The sequence below is a fragment of the Carassius auratus genome, chromosome 1 (assembly GCF_003368295.1).
Source record: "Carassius auratus strain Wakin chromosome 1, ASM336829v1, whole genome shotgun sequence".
NCBI classification, from domain to species: Eukaryota; Metazoa; Chordata; class Actinopteri; order Cypriniformes; family Cyprinidae; genus Carassius; species Carassius auratus.
The window spans coordinates 3,942,484-3,961,750 of record NC_039243.1 but is presented as its reverse complement, the minus strand read 5'-3'; the positions used below and the strand labels follow the sequence as shown (position 1 = coordinate 3,961,750).

At 41.2% G+C, this 19,267-nt stretch overlaps 2 protein-coding genes across 3 annotated transcripts; both read left to right on the top strand.

Annotated features, from left to right (window-relative positions):
- Positions 1 to 213: 213 nt before the first annotated feature.
- Positions 214 to 8,167, top strand: LOC113119528 (uncharacterized). Of its 2 annotated transcripts, XR_003294468.1 has the most exons (3): positions 214 to 437; positions 650 to 7,829; positions 8,042 to 8,167. XR_003294468.1 is itself a non-coding variant. In XM_026289157.1 (2 exons), the coding sequence occupies exon 2, from the start codon at positions 1,461 to 1,463 to the stop codon at positions 7,419 to 7,421; it is 5,961 nt and encodes a 1,986-aa protein (XP_026144942.1). In that variant the 5' UTR covers positions 214 to 437; positions 650 to 1,460; the 3' UTR covers positions 7,422 to 8,005. The 2 variants fall into 2 exon arrangements, 1 of the variants encoding a protein (XP_026144942.1); XM_026289157.1 differs by lacking the exon at positions 8,042 to 8,167 and having other exon boundaries at positions 650 to 8,005.
- Positions 8,168 to 9,745: 1,578 nt separating this feature from the next.
- Positions 9,746 to 16,031, top strand: LOC113120157 (NLR family CARD domain-containing protein 3-like; the record flags this gene model as incomplete). The annotated part of the gene is made up of 6 exons (XM_026290124.1): positions 9,746 to 9,843; positions 10,795 to 10,929; positions 11,049 to 11,171; positions 11,450 to 12,771; positions 12,841 to 13,348; positions 15,863 to 16,031. Coding segments are annotated over exons 2-6 (2,244 nt in total), but the record flags the coding sequence as incomplete, so codon positions are not given.
- Between the last annotated feature and the right edge of the window lie 3,236 nt (positions 16,032 to 19,267).

Below are 19,267 nucleotides of genomic sequence, written 5' to 3'. Positions count from 1 at the left end.
CAGGTAGGAAAATTCAAGTTAAGGTTGGATCAGAGGTGTCTATAAAATTTGATGTAGACAACGGTATTCCCCAGGGGAGTGTAATTAGCCCGATACTATTTAACATAATGATAAATGGATGCATCAGATCAGCACTATATGCCGATGATGGAAGGAATGTGTCATATGTATTAGGTAATATAAGGAAAGCAATTAGGGAAGTAGAAATGTAAATGACCGCAAAAATATGTATGTGTGTGTCACTTTAAATGTGTTGTGTGTGCGCACGCACGCTCTCTACGTAACGTAAGCTGTAACGCAGGTAGAAGAAAGAGGTGCGGACGAGGAGCACATTGTGGTTCTCACATGGCGTTTACAAAAGTTTGAAATATATATTGTAAAAAGTGGATGCACTTTACGTTTTGTATCATCTAGTACCCTTTGGCAAGCGGAGCGAGGTATGTGTCTTTATTGTGTGTTTTGCATGTTGTATTTTAAAGTAATATATAATTTCGTATGGCACGTGTTATTTGTCGCTCTTTTGGTTAATTTCTCATGTATGTAATAATTTATTTGCCTTTTGGGTATCTGTAAATGTGTATTTGTTTAAGTAATCTGTCATTTGTACATACGTTTTTTTTATTTATGAGTATATTGTTTCTTTATATAGTTTCACGGTGCTACAACACAACGTTTCTCGAAGTCACGGTTAATGGCGCTCAAAGCGAGCGAAATAAAGAAGATTAAGCACCCGTCGAAACTCTCTGTCTCGTTTGTCGACGCCAAGGGGCTGCTACAGTGAAACTCGACGCTTATCGGGACTCTGCATTACTTCGCTGCTGCCCGGTTCGAGAGAGTTCATCACAACGCCGCACGAGGATCAATCAGCACGGCGCTGCGGACGTTTGCGCAGTCACAGCGGATCGTGACGTCATTATAACTGCTTAAAGGGAAAGATCGCAAGGTGGTAACAAGGCACCGTTTAACACTACAGATGAGATCGAGACTGTGAGTTAAATCGTATTCCCACGTGAGCTGCATCCATTCATTGGAACTCTGTAAGTTGACATGTTCAAATGAAAAGGAGAATATTTTTTGGACTATTAAATTGAAGGATAAAACTACAAGAGACATTTAAATTGAATAAGTCAAATCACGAGAAAATATTCAAGTTTGCTTGATTATTTAAAGACTATAAAAACTTGTGTGTTAAATTTGAACGTTGATTGTTGAAGATTTATCTTGGACATTTAAAAAGTCATACACAAAGAGTACAGTTAACTTTATTACTGTTTGTAAACTGACATTTCTGATCTATTACAAGGGAAATATTTAAATGTTAAAAGTGTTTACAGTTGTGCATTTGTGTTGATTCTCCTTGCTAATATTTTGAGTGCTTACATTTTAGAGGTCTGATGGAAATGGTATCACTTATAGCTTAAGTTGCCCAGTTTAAAGAAGTAAACAACATTAAAGAGGCCATGGAAAACCCACCTGAAAAGGAAGTTGAACCAGTTGAGGAGATACCACTTCCAGCTGAAGAAATAAGTAACCCACCAGTGCAACAGCTCAGAGCAAGCTCACGTGAAAGAAGCTTAACAGAGAAAGGTCGAGAGATGCATGAGCTCGAAGCAAAGAAACAGGAAAAGTCCTTCCATAAGACATATGAGTCCTGGAAGCAGGCTGCAAGAGAGGCTAGATCAAATTTGAAAACATTCTGTACACGTGAAGACCTGGATCAAATACAGCAGGACATTCAAGGCAGACATGATTTAGTCTATCAGCGTTATGAAGCAATTCTGCGTAACCACACTACTACTCCAGACATTGTTAAACGTATGGATGCCTGCGCTGCACTAACTGCAGAAATCACTGATCTTGTCAGTAAACGACTGGAAACATTTAATGAAAGTTACAACGAAGAACTTGTGAAGGAAAGAGTAAGGCAAGTGCTGAATAAGGATGAATATGGATCCGTCTTTGGATGTACAGTAACAAACACCGTCGTTTCAGAGTCATCACTGGGATCCGATAACCAATCCAAGACTTCTAAAGTCTCTAGTAAGCGTGCTGATGCACAGGCAGAATTTGCAGCGAAACTGGAACAAGCTAAAGCTTTACAAGAAATTCACAATCAACAAGCTAAGCTTGATAAGATGGAGCATGACTGGAAGCTTTGTGAATCGAGAATGTTAGCGGAGATAAAGCAGAAGGAGGCTGAAATGCAGTTAAGGCTAGTTGAGGAAAAGAAACGGCTACAACAGCTACAAGTTGACAAAGAAGTTAAAGTAGCAGCAGCTCGTGTCAAAGTGTATAACGATTTAGAAGGCAACCTTCATCGCTGTGAAGATGACGAAGGCCCTAGCATTCACACTGGCTGCCAAAGGACAGAGCTTACATCTCAACTGAACCCGGAAGCACAGTCGTTCCTACCTCAGCAAGCATCATGTGAAGGATATGGAGTTACATCACCTCAGGAAACTGCAAATCTAGCTCAAGCAATAGCAAACTCACTAAGCACACATCGGCTGCCTGTTCCAGAACCCACTGTCTTTGTTGGTGACCCTTTAAAATTCATAGATTGGAAGATGTCATTCATGGCCCTCATTGATCGAAAACCTCTTCCTTCTGGTGAAAAAATGTTCTATCTGAAGAATTACCTTGCTGGGGAAGCTCGCAAAGCGGTGGAGGGATATTTCTACAGAAATTCTGAGGATGCGTATCAAGGTGCCTGGAAAGTGTTACAGGAAAGGTACGGGAACTCGTTCGTCATCCAAAGAGCGTTTCGAGACAAGCTGATGAGATGGCCCAAAATTGGAGCAAATGACCCACTGGCATTACGAGACTTCACAGATTTCCTACAAGGTTGTGTCGAGGCAATTCCTCACGTAAAAGGATTAGCCATCCTAAATGATTCTGAAGAAAACCACAAGCTGTTAAAGAAACTCCCCGAATGGATTGTGAGAAAGTGGAACCGAATCGTGGTGGAAGAGCTAGACACATCAGGTGACTATCCAAGTTTCAAATGCTTCACAGAATTTCTGCAAAAGGAAGCAAAAATAGCTTGTAACCCTATAACCTCTGCACTATTTGTGAATCAAAGGAACACAGATGAAAGGTTCCCCAAGCGCGCTAAGGCTCTCAGTACAAAGGTTCAGGTGAAGGACTTGAGCTCAAAAAGACCAGAGACGTACAGCTCTAAGCCAAAGACATCGTGCCTTTTCTGCAAAGATGAAAAACATCACATTGCTCAATGCTCTACATTTGCTGGAAAGACTATTGAAGAAAAGAAAGCCTTCATTCACGAAACTCACCTCTGTTTCGGTTGTCTCAGAAAGGGACACATGAGTAAAGACTGTAGAAGAAGACATACATGTGGTACGTGTGGTCGAAGTCATCCTACCTGCTTACATGAAGAAAGGGATAAAGCTCCTTCAAAGGACCCTAAAGGAGCATCTACGAATGTTAAAGCAAGTGAGGAAGTTCATAAAGTCATGACCCACGCACTCACTCAATGTTCTCCTGCTACTTCCAGCATTGTACCAGTTTTCATCTCTACAGTGGACGAACCCCAAAGAGAAGTACTAACTTATGCTCTACTTGACACCCAGAGCGACTCAAGTTTCATCTTGGAAGATCTTCTTGAAAGTTTGAATGTTGTCTCACAACCTGTGCAATTGAGGCTCAGCACCATGACAGCTGCTGACACGATCACTGCCAGTAAGAGAGTCTGTGGACTTAAAGTAAGAGGACTACAATCTGCAAGTTCTATACCACTACAGCAAGCATACACAAGAGACTTCATTCCAGTGGACAAGTCGTATATTCCCACCAAGCACACAGCGCTTCAGTGGAGTCACCTCAGACACTTAGCAAGTCAGCTGTCACCACTTTTGAACTGTGAAGTCGGACTTTTAATTGGATTTGACTGCCCATCTGCTCTAGCTCCCTTGGAAGCAATTATAGGTGGTGAAAATGAGCCTTTCGCGCAAAGAACTGTGCTTGGGTGGAGTATTATAGGCCTGTCTACTCCACACCTTGACCGACAAGGAAATCAGAGTTTTGTCCACCGTGTTGCAGTAAAGGAAATACCTGTCCCATCGTCCAATGATATCCTGAAAATTCTTGAGTCAGATTTCAATGAAAAAGCTTATGAGGATAAATGTGTGTCACAAGAGGATGTTCGTTTCATACAGCACCTCAGTGCCAATATTCATCAGAAGGATAATGGACATTACGAGCTTCCTCTCCCATTTAAGTGCAGCAGCCGACCCTCACTACCCAACAACAAAGGGCTAGCAACTGCTCGACTACAACACCTAAAGAAACGGCTCAAGTCCAATAAACAGTATTATGATCACTACAAGGCTTTCATGGAAGAAATGATTATCAAAGGTGATGCAGAACAAGCTCCAGCTATACTAAGTGGAGAGACAGTGTGGTACATCCCACACCATGGGGTGTACCACCCTCAGAAACCAAACAAGCTGAGGGTGGTATTCGATTGTTCAGCAAAGTTTCGTGGTATATCATTAAATGACACACTTCTGACTGGGCCTGATCTAACCAATTCCTTGGTGGGAGTGCTGTGCCGTTTCAGAAAGGAGCCAGTTGCAGTTACCTGTGACATAGAGAAGATGTTTCACCAGTTTCTCGTCCCACCTGATGAACGCAATTACCTGAGATTCTTATGGTGGGAGGGTGGAGACTTGGAGAAAGAGCCTCAAGAATATCGCATGGCAGTCCACCTCTTTGGTGCCACGTCTTCACCTGGGTGTGCTAATTTCGGCCTAAAGTACCTGGCACAGCAGCACAAGGTTAACTATCCTTCAGCCTCAGCATTCATTGAGAAGAACTTTTATGTGGATGATGGGTTAACCAGTGTTCCCTCAATCAGTGAAGCCAAAGAACTAATAATGCAAGCTCAAAGAGTGTGTAAACATGGAGGTTTACGGCTTCACAAATTTAACTCAAATAAGGAAGACGTTCTGAGTTGTTTAAACCCGTTAGAAAAGGCAACAACATCAAAGCCTCTTGACTTTAATCTTGAAGCAACACCAGCTGGACGTGTACTCGGCATTCAATGGTCAACAAAGGATGACACATTCAGTTTCAGCATCGACCTGAAGGATCAACCATTGACTCGCCGTGGTATTCTGTCTGTTATAGCCTCTCTATATGACCCTCTTGGGTTTGTCGCCCCATTTATTCTACAGGGAAAGTGTATCCTACAAGAACTTTGCCGTAGAGGTACTGAATGGGACAACGAACTTCCTGATGACTTGCGTCCTCAATGGGTGGATTGGAAAAACGATCTTCTGAAACTCAAGGAAGTATTGATACCAAGATGTTATCACCCACATACCTTCAGTGAAATAGTCAGAACAGAGTTACACCACTTCTCTGATGCGAGTAATGTAGGATATGGTGCTTGTTCCTACCTCCGCTTCAAAAATGAAAAGAGTGAAGTCCACTGCTGTCTGGTGATGGCTAAAGCCAGGGTCTCACCTACAAAGGTCATAAGCATTCCCAGGTTAGAACTCTCAGCCGCTGTCATATCTGCCAGAATGAGTGTCATGCTGAAAAATGAGCTGGAAATGAAGATTGACCAAGAGTTCTTCTGGACAGACTCGCAGGTCGTTTTAGCATACATTAACAACGAAGCCCGTAGGTTTCATGTTTTTGTCGCAAATCGAGTGCAGCTGATACGAGATGTCACAGATCCTAGTCAGTGGTGTTACGTAAATACAACAGATAACCCTGCTGATTATGCATCTAGAGGGCTTAATGCGTCTGCCATCTCTACATCAATGTGGTTATCAGGACCCAAATTCCTGTGGGAACAGGAAGTAAATGCAACACCATATACACCTGTGAACCTGCTTGTCGGTGATCCTGAAGTTAAATTAGTCCAAACCTTTGTGACCTCCGTCAGAGATGGAGCAGACATCCTCAGTCGCTTAAGTCGATTCTCTTCTTGGTCTATGCTTCTAAGGGTGGTTGCAAGAATAAACCGATTGGGCCACAAACAGATGTACAATGGTGATCATGTGACAGTTGAAGAACGTGAGAGAGCTGCTAAGGTGGTCATCAAGCTTGTACAGCAGCAAGCATTCTCAAAGGAAATGCAAATAATTGAAAGAGGAGAAGCTCTACCAAATTCAAGCGCACTGTACCCTCTGGATCCTATTTTGGACAATGGCATCCTCCGTGTTGGTGGGAGGCTAAAACACTCATCTCTCAGTCAAGATCTAAAACATCCTGTAATACTTCCAAAAGGTAACCACATCACTAAACTAATTCTGTCGCATTACCACACCAAAGTTCGTCACCAGGGAAGAAGCCAAACTCAAATGGAGTTAAGAATGAATGGATTCTGGATCATTGGAGGCAGTAAGTCCGTCGCTAAATTCATACACAAGTGTGTGCAATGTCGGAAACTCAGACGACCAGCTGAAGAACAGCGTATGGCAGAACTTCCCAGAGAACGTGTTGAGGTTTCCGCTCCATTCACGTACTGTGGTATGGACTGTTTCGGGCCATTTATTGTGAAGAGAGCTCGTAAGGAGCTTAAGAGATATGGCCTATTATTCACTTGTCTATCATCTCGTGCAGTCCATATTGAAATGATTGAGGACCTATCTACAGACTCCTTTATCAATGCCCTAAGGTGCTTTATCAGCCTCAGAGGAGCAGTTCGCAAACTTCAGTGTGACCACGGCACTAACTTTGTTGGAGCTAAAAATGAATTCGCAAAATCACTGAAAGAGATTGACACCAACGCCTTAGAGATCTTTCTTACAGAAAGGCAATGCGAGTTTGTCTTTAATGCTCCTTCTGCAAGCCATGCTGGAGGTGTCTGGGAGCGTCAGATACGTACTGTGCGAAATGTACTCAATGCCACACTTGCTTTATGCCCAGGCAGGCTTGATGACGCATCACTCAGAACGCTGTTCTATGAAGCAATGGCCATTGTAAACAGCCGCCCTCTAACGGTGGATGGGATTAATGATCCAAATTCACTCGAACCATTGACCCCAAACCATCTGATAATGATGAAATCTGATGTTGCTCTTCCACCTCCAGGAAAGTTTGTAAAACAAGATGTGTATGCCACTAAAAGATGGCGCAGAGTTCAATACCTAATCGAACAATTTTGGAGTCGTTGGAAGAAGGAATACCTTCTCAACATTGCAGCACGTCAGAAATGGCATATTCCTCGCCGTAACCTTCAAGTGAATGATGTTGTAATCATCAAAGACGATATGCTTCCCAGAGGTCAGTGGCAATTAGGCCGAGTGGTGGAAACCAGTGAAGGAAGTGATGGTCTTGTAAGGCGAGTCAAGTTGCAGTTAGGGGAGCAAAAACAAAATCAATGCTCCAAGCCCACAGTCATTGAAAGGCCCATCCAAAAATTGGTGGTACTTATTGAAAATGAGTAATCAGCGACTGCTTTGTGATATCATTGCATCAGACCATGTAATTAAGTTCTATAAAACCTAACATTTTAGACTTCACATGCATAAAAACTGTGAAGGCGGTCATATTGATGTGCAGAAATCATGTTCTGATTCATTCACAGTTTGTTCTGTTCTTTCATCATCTCATAATTGGTGGGAGTGTAAATGACCGCAAAAATATGTATGTGTGTGTCACTTTAAATGTGTTGTGTGTGCGCACGCACGCTCTCTACGTAACGTAAGCTGTAACGCAGGTAGAAGAAAGAGGTGCGGACGAGGAGCACATTGTGGTTCTCACATGGCGTTTACAAAAGTTTGAAATATATATTGTAAAAAGTGGATGCACTTTACGTTTTGTATCATCTAGTACCCTTTGGCAAGCGGAGCGAGGTATGTGTCTTTATTGTGTGTTTTGCATGTTGTATTTTAAAGTAATATATAATTTCGTATGGCACGTGTTATTTGTCGCTCTTTTGGTTAATTTCTCATGTATGTAATAATTTATTTGCCTTTTGGGTATCTGTAAATGTGTATTTGTTTAAGTAATCTGTCATTTGTACATACGTTTTTTTTATTTATGAGTATATTGTTTCTTTATATAGTTTCACGGTGCTACAACACAACGTTTCTCGAAGTCACGGTTAATGGCGCTCAAAGCGAGCGAAATAAAGAAGATTAAGCACCCGTCGAAACTCTCTGTCTCGTTTGTCGACGCCAAGGGGCTGCTACAAGAAATGTGGTCATATAAGTGGGGATTCAAGATGTCGACAAGAAAATCTTGTTATATGATGTTTACAAAGAAGCGCAAGTGCCATGATGAAAGGTTAACATTATATGAGCAGCCAATGGTGAACGTAAATGAATTTAAGTACTTGGAACTATTGTTTGATAGTAGGTCTCCATGGAAAACACATATAAAGCACTTGGAAACTAAAAGCAAAAAAGCTTTAAACCTCCTGAGAGCTGTGGCTGGATGTGACTGGGGTGCAGACAAGCAGTCATTAATTAATATCTATAGGGCTTGCATGAGGTCATCAATAGACTATGGTTGTGTAGTTTATGGAGCAGCGTCAAAAACAATATTGGGAAAAATTTATAGATTACAATATAGAGCATTACGTGTATGCATCAAAGCTGTTAAGACAACCCTCATTAATGCTATACTCATAGAAGCAGGAGAGATGCCACTGGAGTTAAGAAGAGAGAAACTGACAATGGCATATTGGATCAGATTAAAAGGAAGTGGGAAAGAAAACCCAGCAAAATAAACGATACAGGAATGTTGTGAGTATTCCAAGTTTCAGGGGCTTGGGTTTGGATGGACGAGGGAAATGAGAGTGAGGGAATATGAAATGGAAACCTTAGATTTCACCATGGTCAATTCAGTGAGTAGTATTCCACCATGGCTGTTCCCAGAAGTAAAGGTTGATATTAATATATTGGAAGAGAAAAGAGAATGGAGAATGGAGGAAGTGGGAATTAAAACAAGCATTTACATAAGAAACAGTTATTATAATTATAAAAAAAAAATATACACGGACGGATCCAAGAACAAACAGGATTGTGTGGGAGTTGGAATACATATACCAGAATTTAAAATAAATCTCTCCAAAAGACTGTCTGGTCGATTTTCTGTATATACATCAGGGTGGCATAGAAGTACAGTTTTGCTGGGTGCCAGCACATGATGGGGTTAAAGGGAACGAGAAAGCAGATAAACTGGCTAAAGAGGAGCTGCTATAGGAAATAATAATTACAATTCCACTAGGAAAAGGTGAAGGTAAAGCATTGGTTAAGAAGAAAGGACTTGAAATATATAAGAAATGGTGTGAGGAAGACAGGAAAGGTAGGAGATATTATAAAATACAAAAAACTGTCAGTATAAAGAATTACATGGAAAAGACCAGGAGAGAGGAAATTGTAATGACAAGATTAAGAGTGGATCACAAAGGGCTGAATGGCACATTATTTTTTTAATGGGGAAAAGGAATAGAGAGAGCTGTGAAAACTGTGGGGTTAAAGAAAATGTTGAACACGTAATATTGTACTGTAAATTGAATGAGGTGGAAAGACGGGTGTTTAAAGATAAGGTTCAAGAGACAGGGCAGGAGTGGGATCTAGTAGGGATACTGGGACTAGAATGAGAGGGAGACGAAACAAGAATCACCAGGAAGGAACTAATTACATTTTTAAAAGACTCGGGGTTGTGGAATAGAATATGAAATTGTAAAATTACATGATTATACATACTCCAGTACAGTAGGCGGCGGTATGCACCTTATAAAAGAAGAAGAAGAAGAAGAAGAAGAAGAAGATGAAAGAGTATTGAAACCGAAAGTAAACTGGAGAGAAAACACGTGTTCTGAAGAGTTAAACTCCTTCTGTTCAGGTCTCAGAGTTGACGGTAAGTTGAGTTGTCAGCTTCTAATATCATGTATTATTGTAGAATGTCGCTCTCGTGTTAAACTCTTCACACTTTAACAGAGATTTGAGGGAGTTTTTGTGACAGTTTAAAATGATGTGAAGACAATCAGGAAGAAGAAAATGTTTCTGTGTTGGGATGAAGATCGCAATGAAGCTATAAGAAATAAAAGAAAAGCGTTTAGGAAACTGAAAAGAAACTGTAATCAATCGTAAAGAGGCTCAAGCTGTGGAGGTCAGAAAGACTGAAAGAGATTTTTGGAGATCATTCTGTAATGAAAAAGGTAGAAGTCCTCCTGTAAAAGACATGTTGATCTGAAATCAAGATCTGTTATGGTTGAATCGCAGGACCGGAGACCAGTTAGTCATGAAAATAAAAAAAACTCTTTGAATGAGAGAGAAGGTGTGTCCAAAAACTTTTGGTCTGTACTGTGTATATATATATACAAGTAATGGTCGATGGTCGTGAGGTCAGAGGTCAGATTCTGTCGATGGTCGTGAGGTCAGATTCTGCCGATGGTCGTGAGGTCAGATTCTGCCGATGGTCGTGAGGTCAGAGGTCAGATTCTGCTGATGGTCGTGAGGTCAGATTCTGTCGATGGTCGTGAGGTCAGAGGTCAGATTCTGCCGATGGTCGTGAGGTCAGAGGTCAGATTCTGCCGATGGTCGTGAGGTCAGAGGTCAGATTCTGCCGATGGTCGTGAGGTCAGAGGTCAGATTCTGCCGATGGTCGTGAGGTCAGATTCTGCCGATGGTCGTGAGGTCAGAGGTCAGATTCTGTCGATGGTCGTGAGGTCAGAGGTCAGAATCTGCTGCAGATCCTCATTCTCTTGAATCTGATTGTGTGTGCGGTGTTAAACTGTGTTTCACTGCAATCTCTGGAATAATAATCACAGTGTTGTGTGTCATTTGTCTCTTGTGTTTCTATAAGCAGGTCTGAAGTTATTATGGAGAACAGAGAGAGTCAGAGATCTTCATCTCCAGATCACAGCGGTGTGTCTCTGAAGAGTGATGCATCCATGGGTGATCGTCCTAAATTCAGTGCTGATCCAGTGACCTCTGACCCCAGGTGAGACACTGTCCTGTACTGGACACTATAGACTGACTCCTACAACATCATACATCATCTGAACTAATTGTGTTGTGTTCATTACTGTGTGAAGATGTATATGAATAATTATATTTTAGAGTCAGCAGGAGGAAGAGGAAGAGATCTTCATCTCCAGATCCCAGCTGTGTGTCTCTGAAGAGTGATGCATCCATGGGAATTCCTCCTGAACTCAGTGCTGATCCAGTGACCTCTGACCCCAGGTGAGGATAAACGTCTAGTGCACACTTCACTGTTCACACACATCTAGTGTTTGCTGCAGATGAGAGTAAAATGCTCGCTCTGAGTCCTGACAGAGAGATGAGTTTTAGATGAGAGATGATTTTATTCCTGATTTCACCTCAAATCTGTGGACAAAAGTTCAGTGCTGGAAAATGAATTTGATCTCAATGTCCAGATAAAAGAAGTTCACTGTCAAACAGATTTAGCTTTGAGTTTTTATATAAAGCTATTTGTAAAAACCTGTTCTCTGTTGTTTCAGCCGTGTGTATAGAGACGATCAGATACGAGCCCAGGATCCTCCTCAAGCAGTGAATGATGAACTACAGAGAGTCAAAGAGCAGCACAAAACCAGCATGAAGAACAAGTATGAGAGATTATTTGAGGGACTGAAACTCCAGGAGAATGAAAGCCTCCTGAACAGCATCTACACACAGCTCTACATCATAGAGGGAGAGAGAGAAGGAGTGAATGAAGAACATGAGGTTTTACAGATGGAGAAAACAGCCAGAACACAACCCTCACAAGACACTCCAATCTACTGCAATCACATCTTTAAAGCCTCCGCTGAAGCAGGATGTGAGGAGAAAGAGCAGATCAAGACTGTTCTTACTAAAGGCATCGCTGGAATCGGAAAAACCGTCTCTGTGCAGAAGTTCATTCTGGACTGGGCCGAGGGAAAAGCTAATCAGGATGTAGATTTCATGTTTGTGCTTCCATTTCGAGAGCTGAACTTGATCCGAGATCATCAGTACAGTCTTCACAGACTTCTGCTGGACTTTCATCCTGAACTTCAAGATCTGGACTCACAGATTTATGAGGAGTGTAAAGTTGTGTTCATCTTTGATGGTCTGGATGAAAGCAGAATCACACTGATGTTTTCAGACGCTCAGAAAGTTTGTGATGTGACTGAGACTTCATCAGTGGCTGTGTTGATGTCAAAGCTGATGAAAGGAGAGCTGCTTCCCTCTGCTCTCATCTGGATCACCTCCAGACCAGCAGCAGCCAATCAGATCCCCTCCAAATACATCCACCGTCTGACAGAAATTCAGGGATTCACTGAGCCTCAGAAGGAGGAATATTTCAGGAAGAGAATCAGTGATGAGCATCAAGCCAGCAGAATCATCTCACACATCAGAAGAGCAAGAAGCCTCCACATCATGTGCCACATCCCCGTCTTCTGCTGGATCTCATCCACTGTGCTTCAGAAGCTCCTGGAAGAAGATCTGAGAGCAGAAATCCCTCAAACTCTGACTGAAATGTACATCCACTTCCTGCTGATTCAGATCAACATGAGGAAGCAGAAGTATGAAGAGAGAGATCCAGAGAAACTCCTGCCGTCCAACAGAGAAGTGATTGTGAAACTTGCTGAAGTGGCTTTCAAACAGCTGATGAAGGGCAATGTGATGTTCTATGAGGAGGACCTGATTGAGAGCAGCATAGACGTCACTGACGCCTCGGTGTATTCTGGGATTTGCACTGAGATCTTTAAGCAGGAATCTGTGATTCATCAGAGGAAAGTCTACAGCTTCATTCATCTGAGCGTTCAGGAGTTTCTCGCTGCTTTCTATCTGCTTTACTGCTGTTTAACAAAGAACAAGAAAACACTGCATGAATTCGGATCTTACAGATATTACTCTGACTCTGATGAAGACTCTGAAAGTGACTCTGAGATAGACTCTGATAAAGTCTCTCTGTGTGATCTACTAAGATCAGCAGTAGATAAATCTCTTGAGAGTGAGAATGGACGTCTGGATCTGTTCCTGCGGTTCCTGCTGGGCGTCTCACTGGAGTCCAATCAGAGACTCTTACAGGATCTACTGACACACACAGAGAACAGCTCAGAGACCATCAGCAGAACCACACAGTATATTAAAGAGAAGATCAAGGAAGGTTATGATCTCTCAGCTGATCAGTCGATCAATCTGTTCCTCTGTCTGCTGGAAGTGAAAGATCAGACTCTGTTCAGAGAGATTCAGGAGTTTGTGAAATCAGACAAACACTCAAAGAAGAAACTCTCTGCTGCTCACTGCTCAACAATCTCCTACATGCTTCAGATGTCAGAGGAGACACTGGATGAACTGAACACCATGAAATACAACACATCAGCTGAGGGGAGAAGAAGACTGATACCAGCTGTGATCAACTGCAGAAAAGCTCTGTGAGTGTTTCATCATCAACTAAAGGATCATATTTAATAATGAATCTGACTCCTTTAAAATAAATGTTCCTGAATGAGAGATTTTCTCCTGAATAACAGGCCAGAATCTTAAAGGAGTCCCAACATGTGTTTTTAATCCAGTAGATCTTAGAGTAAAAGGTAAAAACAACCCCGTCACATGAGAAACTGGTTCATTAAATCAGCAGCAGCTGCAGCAAAGAGACGCTCCACACATTGATCAGTAAAGCTGACATTCACACATTTCACTCTCAATCAAGACACAATCATGATATCAACTACTGCTAATATTAATAACTATAATAACATTTAATCTGCAGTAATTATTGATCATAAATGCTGAATGTTGCAGCTGTTTGACTGCTGTTACAGTGAACTATTACAGTGAAGACAGAGCTTGACGTCTGCTTACTCTTTACTGTACAGCACTAGACACTATTTTACATTATTATACATTTAAAGAGCTCTGCATTATGACATAAAATAAATCAAACCATAGAAAAGGTGGATGAGTGTGAATGGTAATATTATGAGTGATATAGGTCTAGTTTTCTAACACATATTTACTCTGTCAGCATTGTGACCACATTAATGTCACAAATAAAAGATTAAAACTTACATTTCAGCAGCTCACACACGGACATGAATTATTCACACAAAACAAGCAAAGAGTTTGTCATTTAATGAGATCTGTGTTAAATATCCATTTACATGTCAGTCTTTTGTGAAAATGACTTTTACAAACTCAGATGTGACACATTTCTGTGAAGGACTACAGAACAAGCTCTGATTCACAACATTAGTGTCCAAACACAGAAATAAAAGAGGGTCTATATATCAGATCAGGATCTGAAGACTATAATAAACACAAATCCAGCTCTAGAGCATCAGATCTCACAGTCAGCTCAAAACAATGATGTGCAGGACACCACTGATGATCTTTATGATTGTGAAGGAGAGGAATGAAGAGCTTCTCTCTCGTGAACACGCTGCTGGAGAAGATTCTTCTGTGTGTTTCAGGAAAAGTTCATCAGTAGTCTAGTGCTCGAGCGCTGCTCAACAATGTCAGAGACACGGCTTCAGATCCACAACAAACCTGCTCCTTCTTCTCATTTACTCATTTATCTGTTCATTTCTTCAATTAATGCAGAGATTTGTGTGAATTCTGCTGTTCTGAAACACCTTGACTGATGTTGTCATCAAACTTTCAGTGAAGATTCAAGCAGGACTTTCCTGTAAAAACACATCATGAGGTTGATTTGAGTCAGATCTCTAATCATTGCTGCTTGGACCTGATGACTGCTGCTTGTGTCTGTATTGTACTATAGATGATGTGTAGATTATATACTATAGATTTAGTGGAGATGATCGCATGATTGTTTGCTTTGAAATGAATAGAAACCAACAAAAACTAGTTCACTGTAGTAACTGTACAAACAAAACAGCGAACGCATTACATTAGAGTCCCGTTCAGAGTCAGGTTATCAGAATTATTAATGTTTTTGTCATGATCTAGAATAGGTCATTATGAAATACTTTCTGAAAGAGCTATTTTTAGTCTTTTATAGTGAATAGTGAATCTGCAGTAAAGGACACACATCTCATCAGTGTCCTCATTACAACCCATGATTTTAAACACGTTTATTGTGTGAAATAATCTGTATTTTGCTCTTAATTTCTGTGCACTAATGCAAAACCTATACTTTAAACATGAATGCAGTCACTCACAGAGATAATAAATTAATTTCCACAGAGCTGTAAGTTCATAGATGATGATTAATAGTCAAATAAATAGTAAATGTTAATATAATTTTGGGATGTTTAATCAATCATTTAAAAGAGCTTCAGCAGCTGACAGAGAATTAAATTCATCTGTTTTATTCCATCATGCTCTCATTCAGGACTCTTTTATTTCATGAAGCTAATGTTAAAGGATTTGATTTCCACATACGTGACTCAGTGAATTCATCTCTGTCTTTTACTGTGAAGTTAAACTACATATCAAGCATTTATTCAACACGTCTCGTTTGATCTTGAATGACTGTGACCTTGATTAAAGTTAATAAAGTTAATAAAGCAAAGCAAGTTATTATTCCTGTGAACACCACTGACTCAAACTAATGCAGCTGAAGCAGCAAATAAAGAGAAACTACAAATATTGATCACATTAACAATACAGCAGGAAGGATTTAATACAGGAAAAAAAATATATATATACTGTTCAATTGTCTGGAGAGTCTCTCAAAACATTTATTTTTATACCTCCAGAAAATATTGCGACATTTAGCAGAATATTAAATATTCATGAGTTGTATAAACAGTCAGGCGCTCATCTGATCTCAGATATGAATCAATCTGAAAGATTATAAAACATCATATTGTGATTCAGTGTTCAGATTATGTCATCCTCCGTTCCCTGAGGACAGAAAACTGGCAACACTCTGTAAATGTCTTTATTGTTTTGTTATTTCTTAAATCGTATTTCATCTCTTCTAGATTTTCTGTCTGTGGTCTCTCAGAACAGCATTGTGAAATTGTGTCTTCAGCTCTACAATCCTCAAACTGTGTCCTGAGAGAGCTGGATCTGAGGAACAATGACCTGCAGGACTCTGGTGTAAAGTTTATTTCTGATGGACTGAAGAGTCCAAACTGTCAGCTGCAGATACTGAGGTATTAAGAACATAGAAGTGTGTGTGTGTGTGTGTGTGTGTGTGTGTGTGTGTGCAGATACTGAGGTATTAAGAACATAGAAGTGTGTGTGTGTGTGTGTGTGTGTGTGTGTGTGTGTGTGCAGATACTGAGGTATTAAGAACATAGAAGTGTGTGTGTGTGTGTGTGTGTGTGTGTGTGTGTGTGTGTGTGTGTGTGTGCAGATACTGAGGTATTAAGAACATAGAAGTGTGTGTGTGTGTGTGTGTGTGTGTGTGCAGATACTGAGGTATTAAGAACATAGAAGTGTGTGTGTGTGTGTGTGTGTGTGTGTGTGTGTGTGTGTGTGTCTGCAGATACTGAGGTATTAAGAACATAGAAGTGTGTGTGTGTGTGTGTGTGTGTGTGTGTGTGTGTGTGTCTGCAGATACTGAGGTATTAAGAACATAGAAGTGTGTGTGTGTGTGTGTGTGTGTGTGTGTGTGTGTGTGTGTCTGCAGATACTGAGGTATTAAGAACATAGAAGTGTGTGTGTGTGTGTGTGTGTGTGTGTGTGTCTGCAGATACTGAGGTATTAAGAACATAGAAGAGATCATTTACAGACAACTGATCACAGTGTGTGTGTGTGTGTGTGTGTGTGTGTGTGTGTGTGTGTGTGTGCAGATACTGAGGTATTAAGAACATAGAAGAGATCATGTGTGTGTGTGCGTGTGTGTGTGTTTGTGAGTGTGTGTGTGTGTGTGTGTGTGTGTGTGTGTGTGTAGATGATCTGACTGTGTGTGTGTTCTTGTCTCTTTCAGTCTTGCTGGCTGTAATCTCACTGCTCAGTGTTGTGAGAGATTGTCTTCAGCTCTACAATCCTCAAACTGTGTCCTGAGAGAGCTGGATCTGAGGAACAATGACCTGCAGGACTCTGGTGTAAAGTTTATTTCTGATGGACTGAAGAGTCCAAACTGTCAGCTGCAGATACTGAGGTATTAAGAACATAGAAGTGTGTGTGTGTGTGTGTGTGTGTGTGTGTGTGTGTGTGTGTGTCTGCAGATACTGAGGTATTAAGAACATAGAAGAGATCATGTGTGTGTGTGTGTGTCTGTAGATGATCTGTCTCTGTGTGTGTGTCTGTAGATGATCTGTGTATGTCTGTAGTTGATGTCTGTCTGTGTGTGTGTGTGTGTGTGTGTGTGTGTGTGTGTGTGTCTGTAGATAATGTCTCTGTGTGTGTGTGTCTGTAGATGATGTGTCTGTGTGTGTGTGTGTGTCTGTAGATGATGTCTCTGTGTGTGTGTGTGTGTGTGTGTGTGTGTGTGTCTGTAGATTATGTCTGTGTGTGTGTGTGTGTGTGTCTGTAGATGATGTCTCTGTGTGTGTGTGTCTGTAGATGATCTGTCTCTGTGTGTGTGTCTGTAGATGATGTCTGTGTGTGTGTGTGTGTGTGTGTGTCTGTAGATGATGTTTCTGTGTGTGTGTGTCTGTAGATGATGTCTCTGTGTGTGTGTGTGTGTGTGTGTGTGTGTGTATCTGTAGATGATCTGTCTGTGTGTGTGTGTCTGTAGATGATGTCTGTGTGTGTGTGTCTGTCGATGATGTCTGTGTGTGTGTGTGTGTGTGTGTGTGTGTGTGTGTCTGTAGATGATGTTTGTGTGTGTGTGTGTGTGTCTGTAGATGATGTCTCTGTGTGTGTGTCTGTAGATGATGTCTCTGTGTGTGTGTGTGTGTGTCTGTAGATGATGTCTCTGTGTGTGTGTTTGTGTCTGTAGATGATCTGTGTCTGTGTGTGTGTCTGTAGATTATGTCTATGTGTGTGTGTGTGTGTGTGTGTGTGTGTGTGTGTGTGTGTCTGTAGATGATGTCTCTGTGTGTATGTGTGTGTGTGTGTCTGTAGATGATGTCTCTGTGTGTGTGTGTGTAGATGATGTTTCTGTGTGTGTGTGTCTGTAGATGATGTCTCTGTGTGTGTGTGTGTGTGTGTGTGTGTGTGTGTGTCTGTAGATTATGTCTCTGTGTGTGTGTGTGTGTGTGTGTGTGTGTGTGTGTGTGTGTGTGTGTCTGTAGATGTCTTTGTGTGTGTGTGTGTGTGTGTCTGTAGATGATGTCTCTGTGTGTGTGTGTGTGTCTGTAGATGATGTCTCTGTGTTTGTGTGTCTGTAGATGATGTGTCTGTGTGTGTGTGTGTGTGTGTGTGTGTCTGTAGATGATGTCTCTGTGTGTGTGTGTGTGTGTGTCTGTAGATGATGTCTGTGTGTGTGTGTGTGTGTGTGTGTGTGTTCTGTAGATGATCTGACTGTGTGTGTGTGTGTGTGTGTGTAGATGATCTGTGTGTGTCTGTAGATGATCTGACTGTGTGTGTGTGTGTGTGTGTGTGTGTGTCTGCAGATGATCTGTGTGTTTCTGTAGATGATCTGACTGTCTGTGTGTGTGTGTAGATGATGTCTCTGTGTCTGTGTGTGTCTGTAGATGATCTGACTGTGTGTGTGTGTGTGTGTAGATGATCTGTGTGTGTCTGTAGTTGATCTGTCTGTGTGTGTGTGTGTGTGTCTGTAGATGATGTCTCTGTGTGTGTGGGTGTGTTTTTGCTACCTCTTGGGGACATGGATGTGTTTTTTTACCTTCCATGTGGGGACACGATGACCAACTGGGGACAAAATCTGTGTCCCCATAAGGATGCCCATTGGAACTGATAGGAAATAGCATGCTAATATAGCCTGTGCAAATTTCTTAGCTCCTTACTTGTGACCCCAGAAGGTGGTTTTACCAGTGTTGGAGTGTGAGGGTGTGTGTTCGGATTTGCCCCCTGAGCCGGGTCTTGGTACTGCAGTGTGCATATTTAATAAATCTCCGCCTCATATTTACATGTATGGCGGGAAACTAAGAAGACGTGTTTCCCCCTATGGCTCGGTCCTGGTACAGCATTGTGCATAATAAATAATTGCCAGATATTACATATCAATAAATGCTACATATCTTGGACACAAGGAAGTTATCTCAAGTTAACTGCTCAGCTTTTGATGGATATCAACCATGTATTCTAGTAAATTAATAAAGTATGATGAATATAGACTATCGTACGCTTCGACTATAAAAATTAATATAATTTTCAGACACTTTGTATGTTATAGCCTAGTAGGATGTTTAGATCTTGTTCTACAAGCAGCCATAAAATATCAAACTGTTTTACCAAAACGTTGAAAAACAAACACCTGCTAAACATAGTCAATTACTAGTCATGAAATCAGAAACCCATGTTGTAATTCA

Coding starts and splice junctions, on each gene's coding strand:
- LOC113119528 (XM_026289157.1), top strand. CDS start 1,461: ATGGAAAACCCACCTGAAAAGGAAGTTGAACCAGTTGAGGAGATACCA.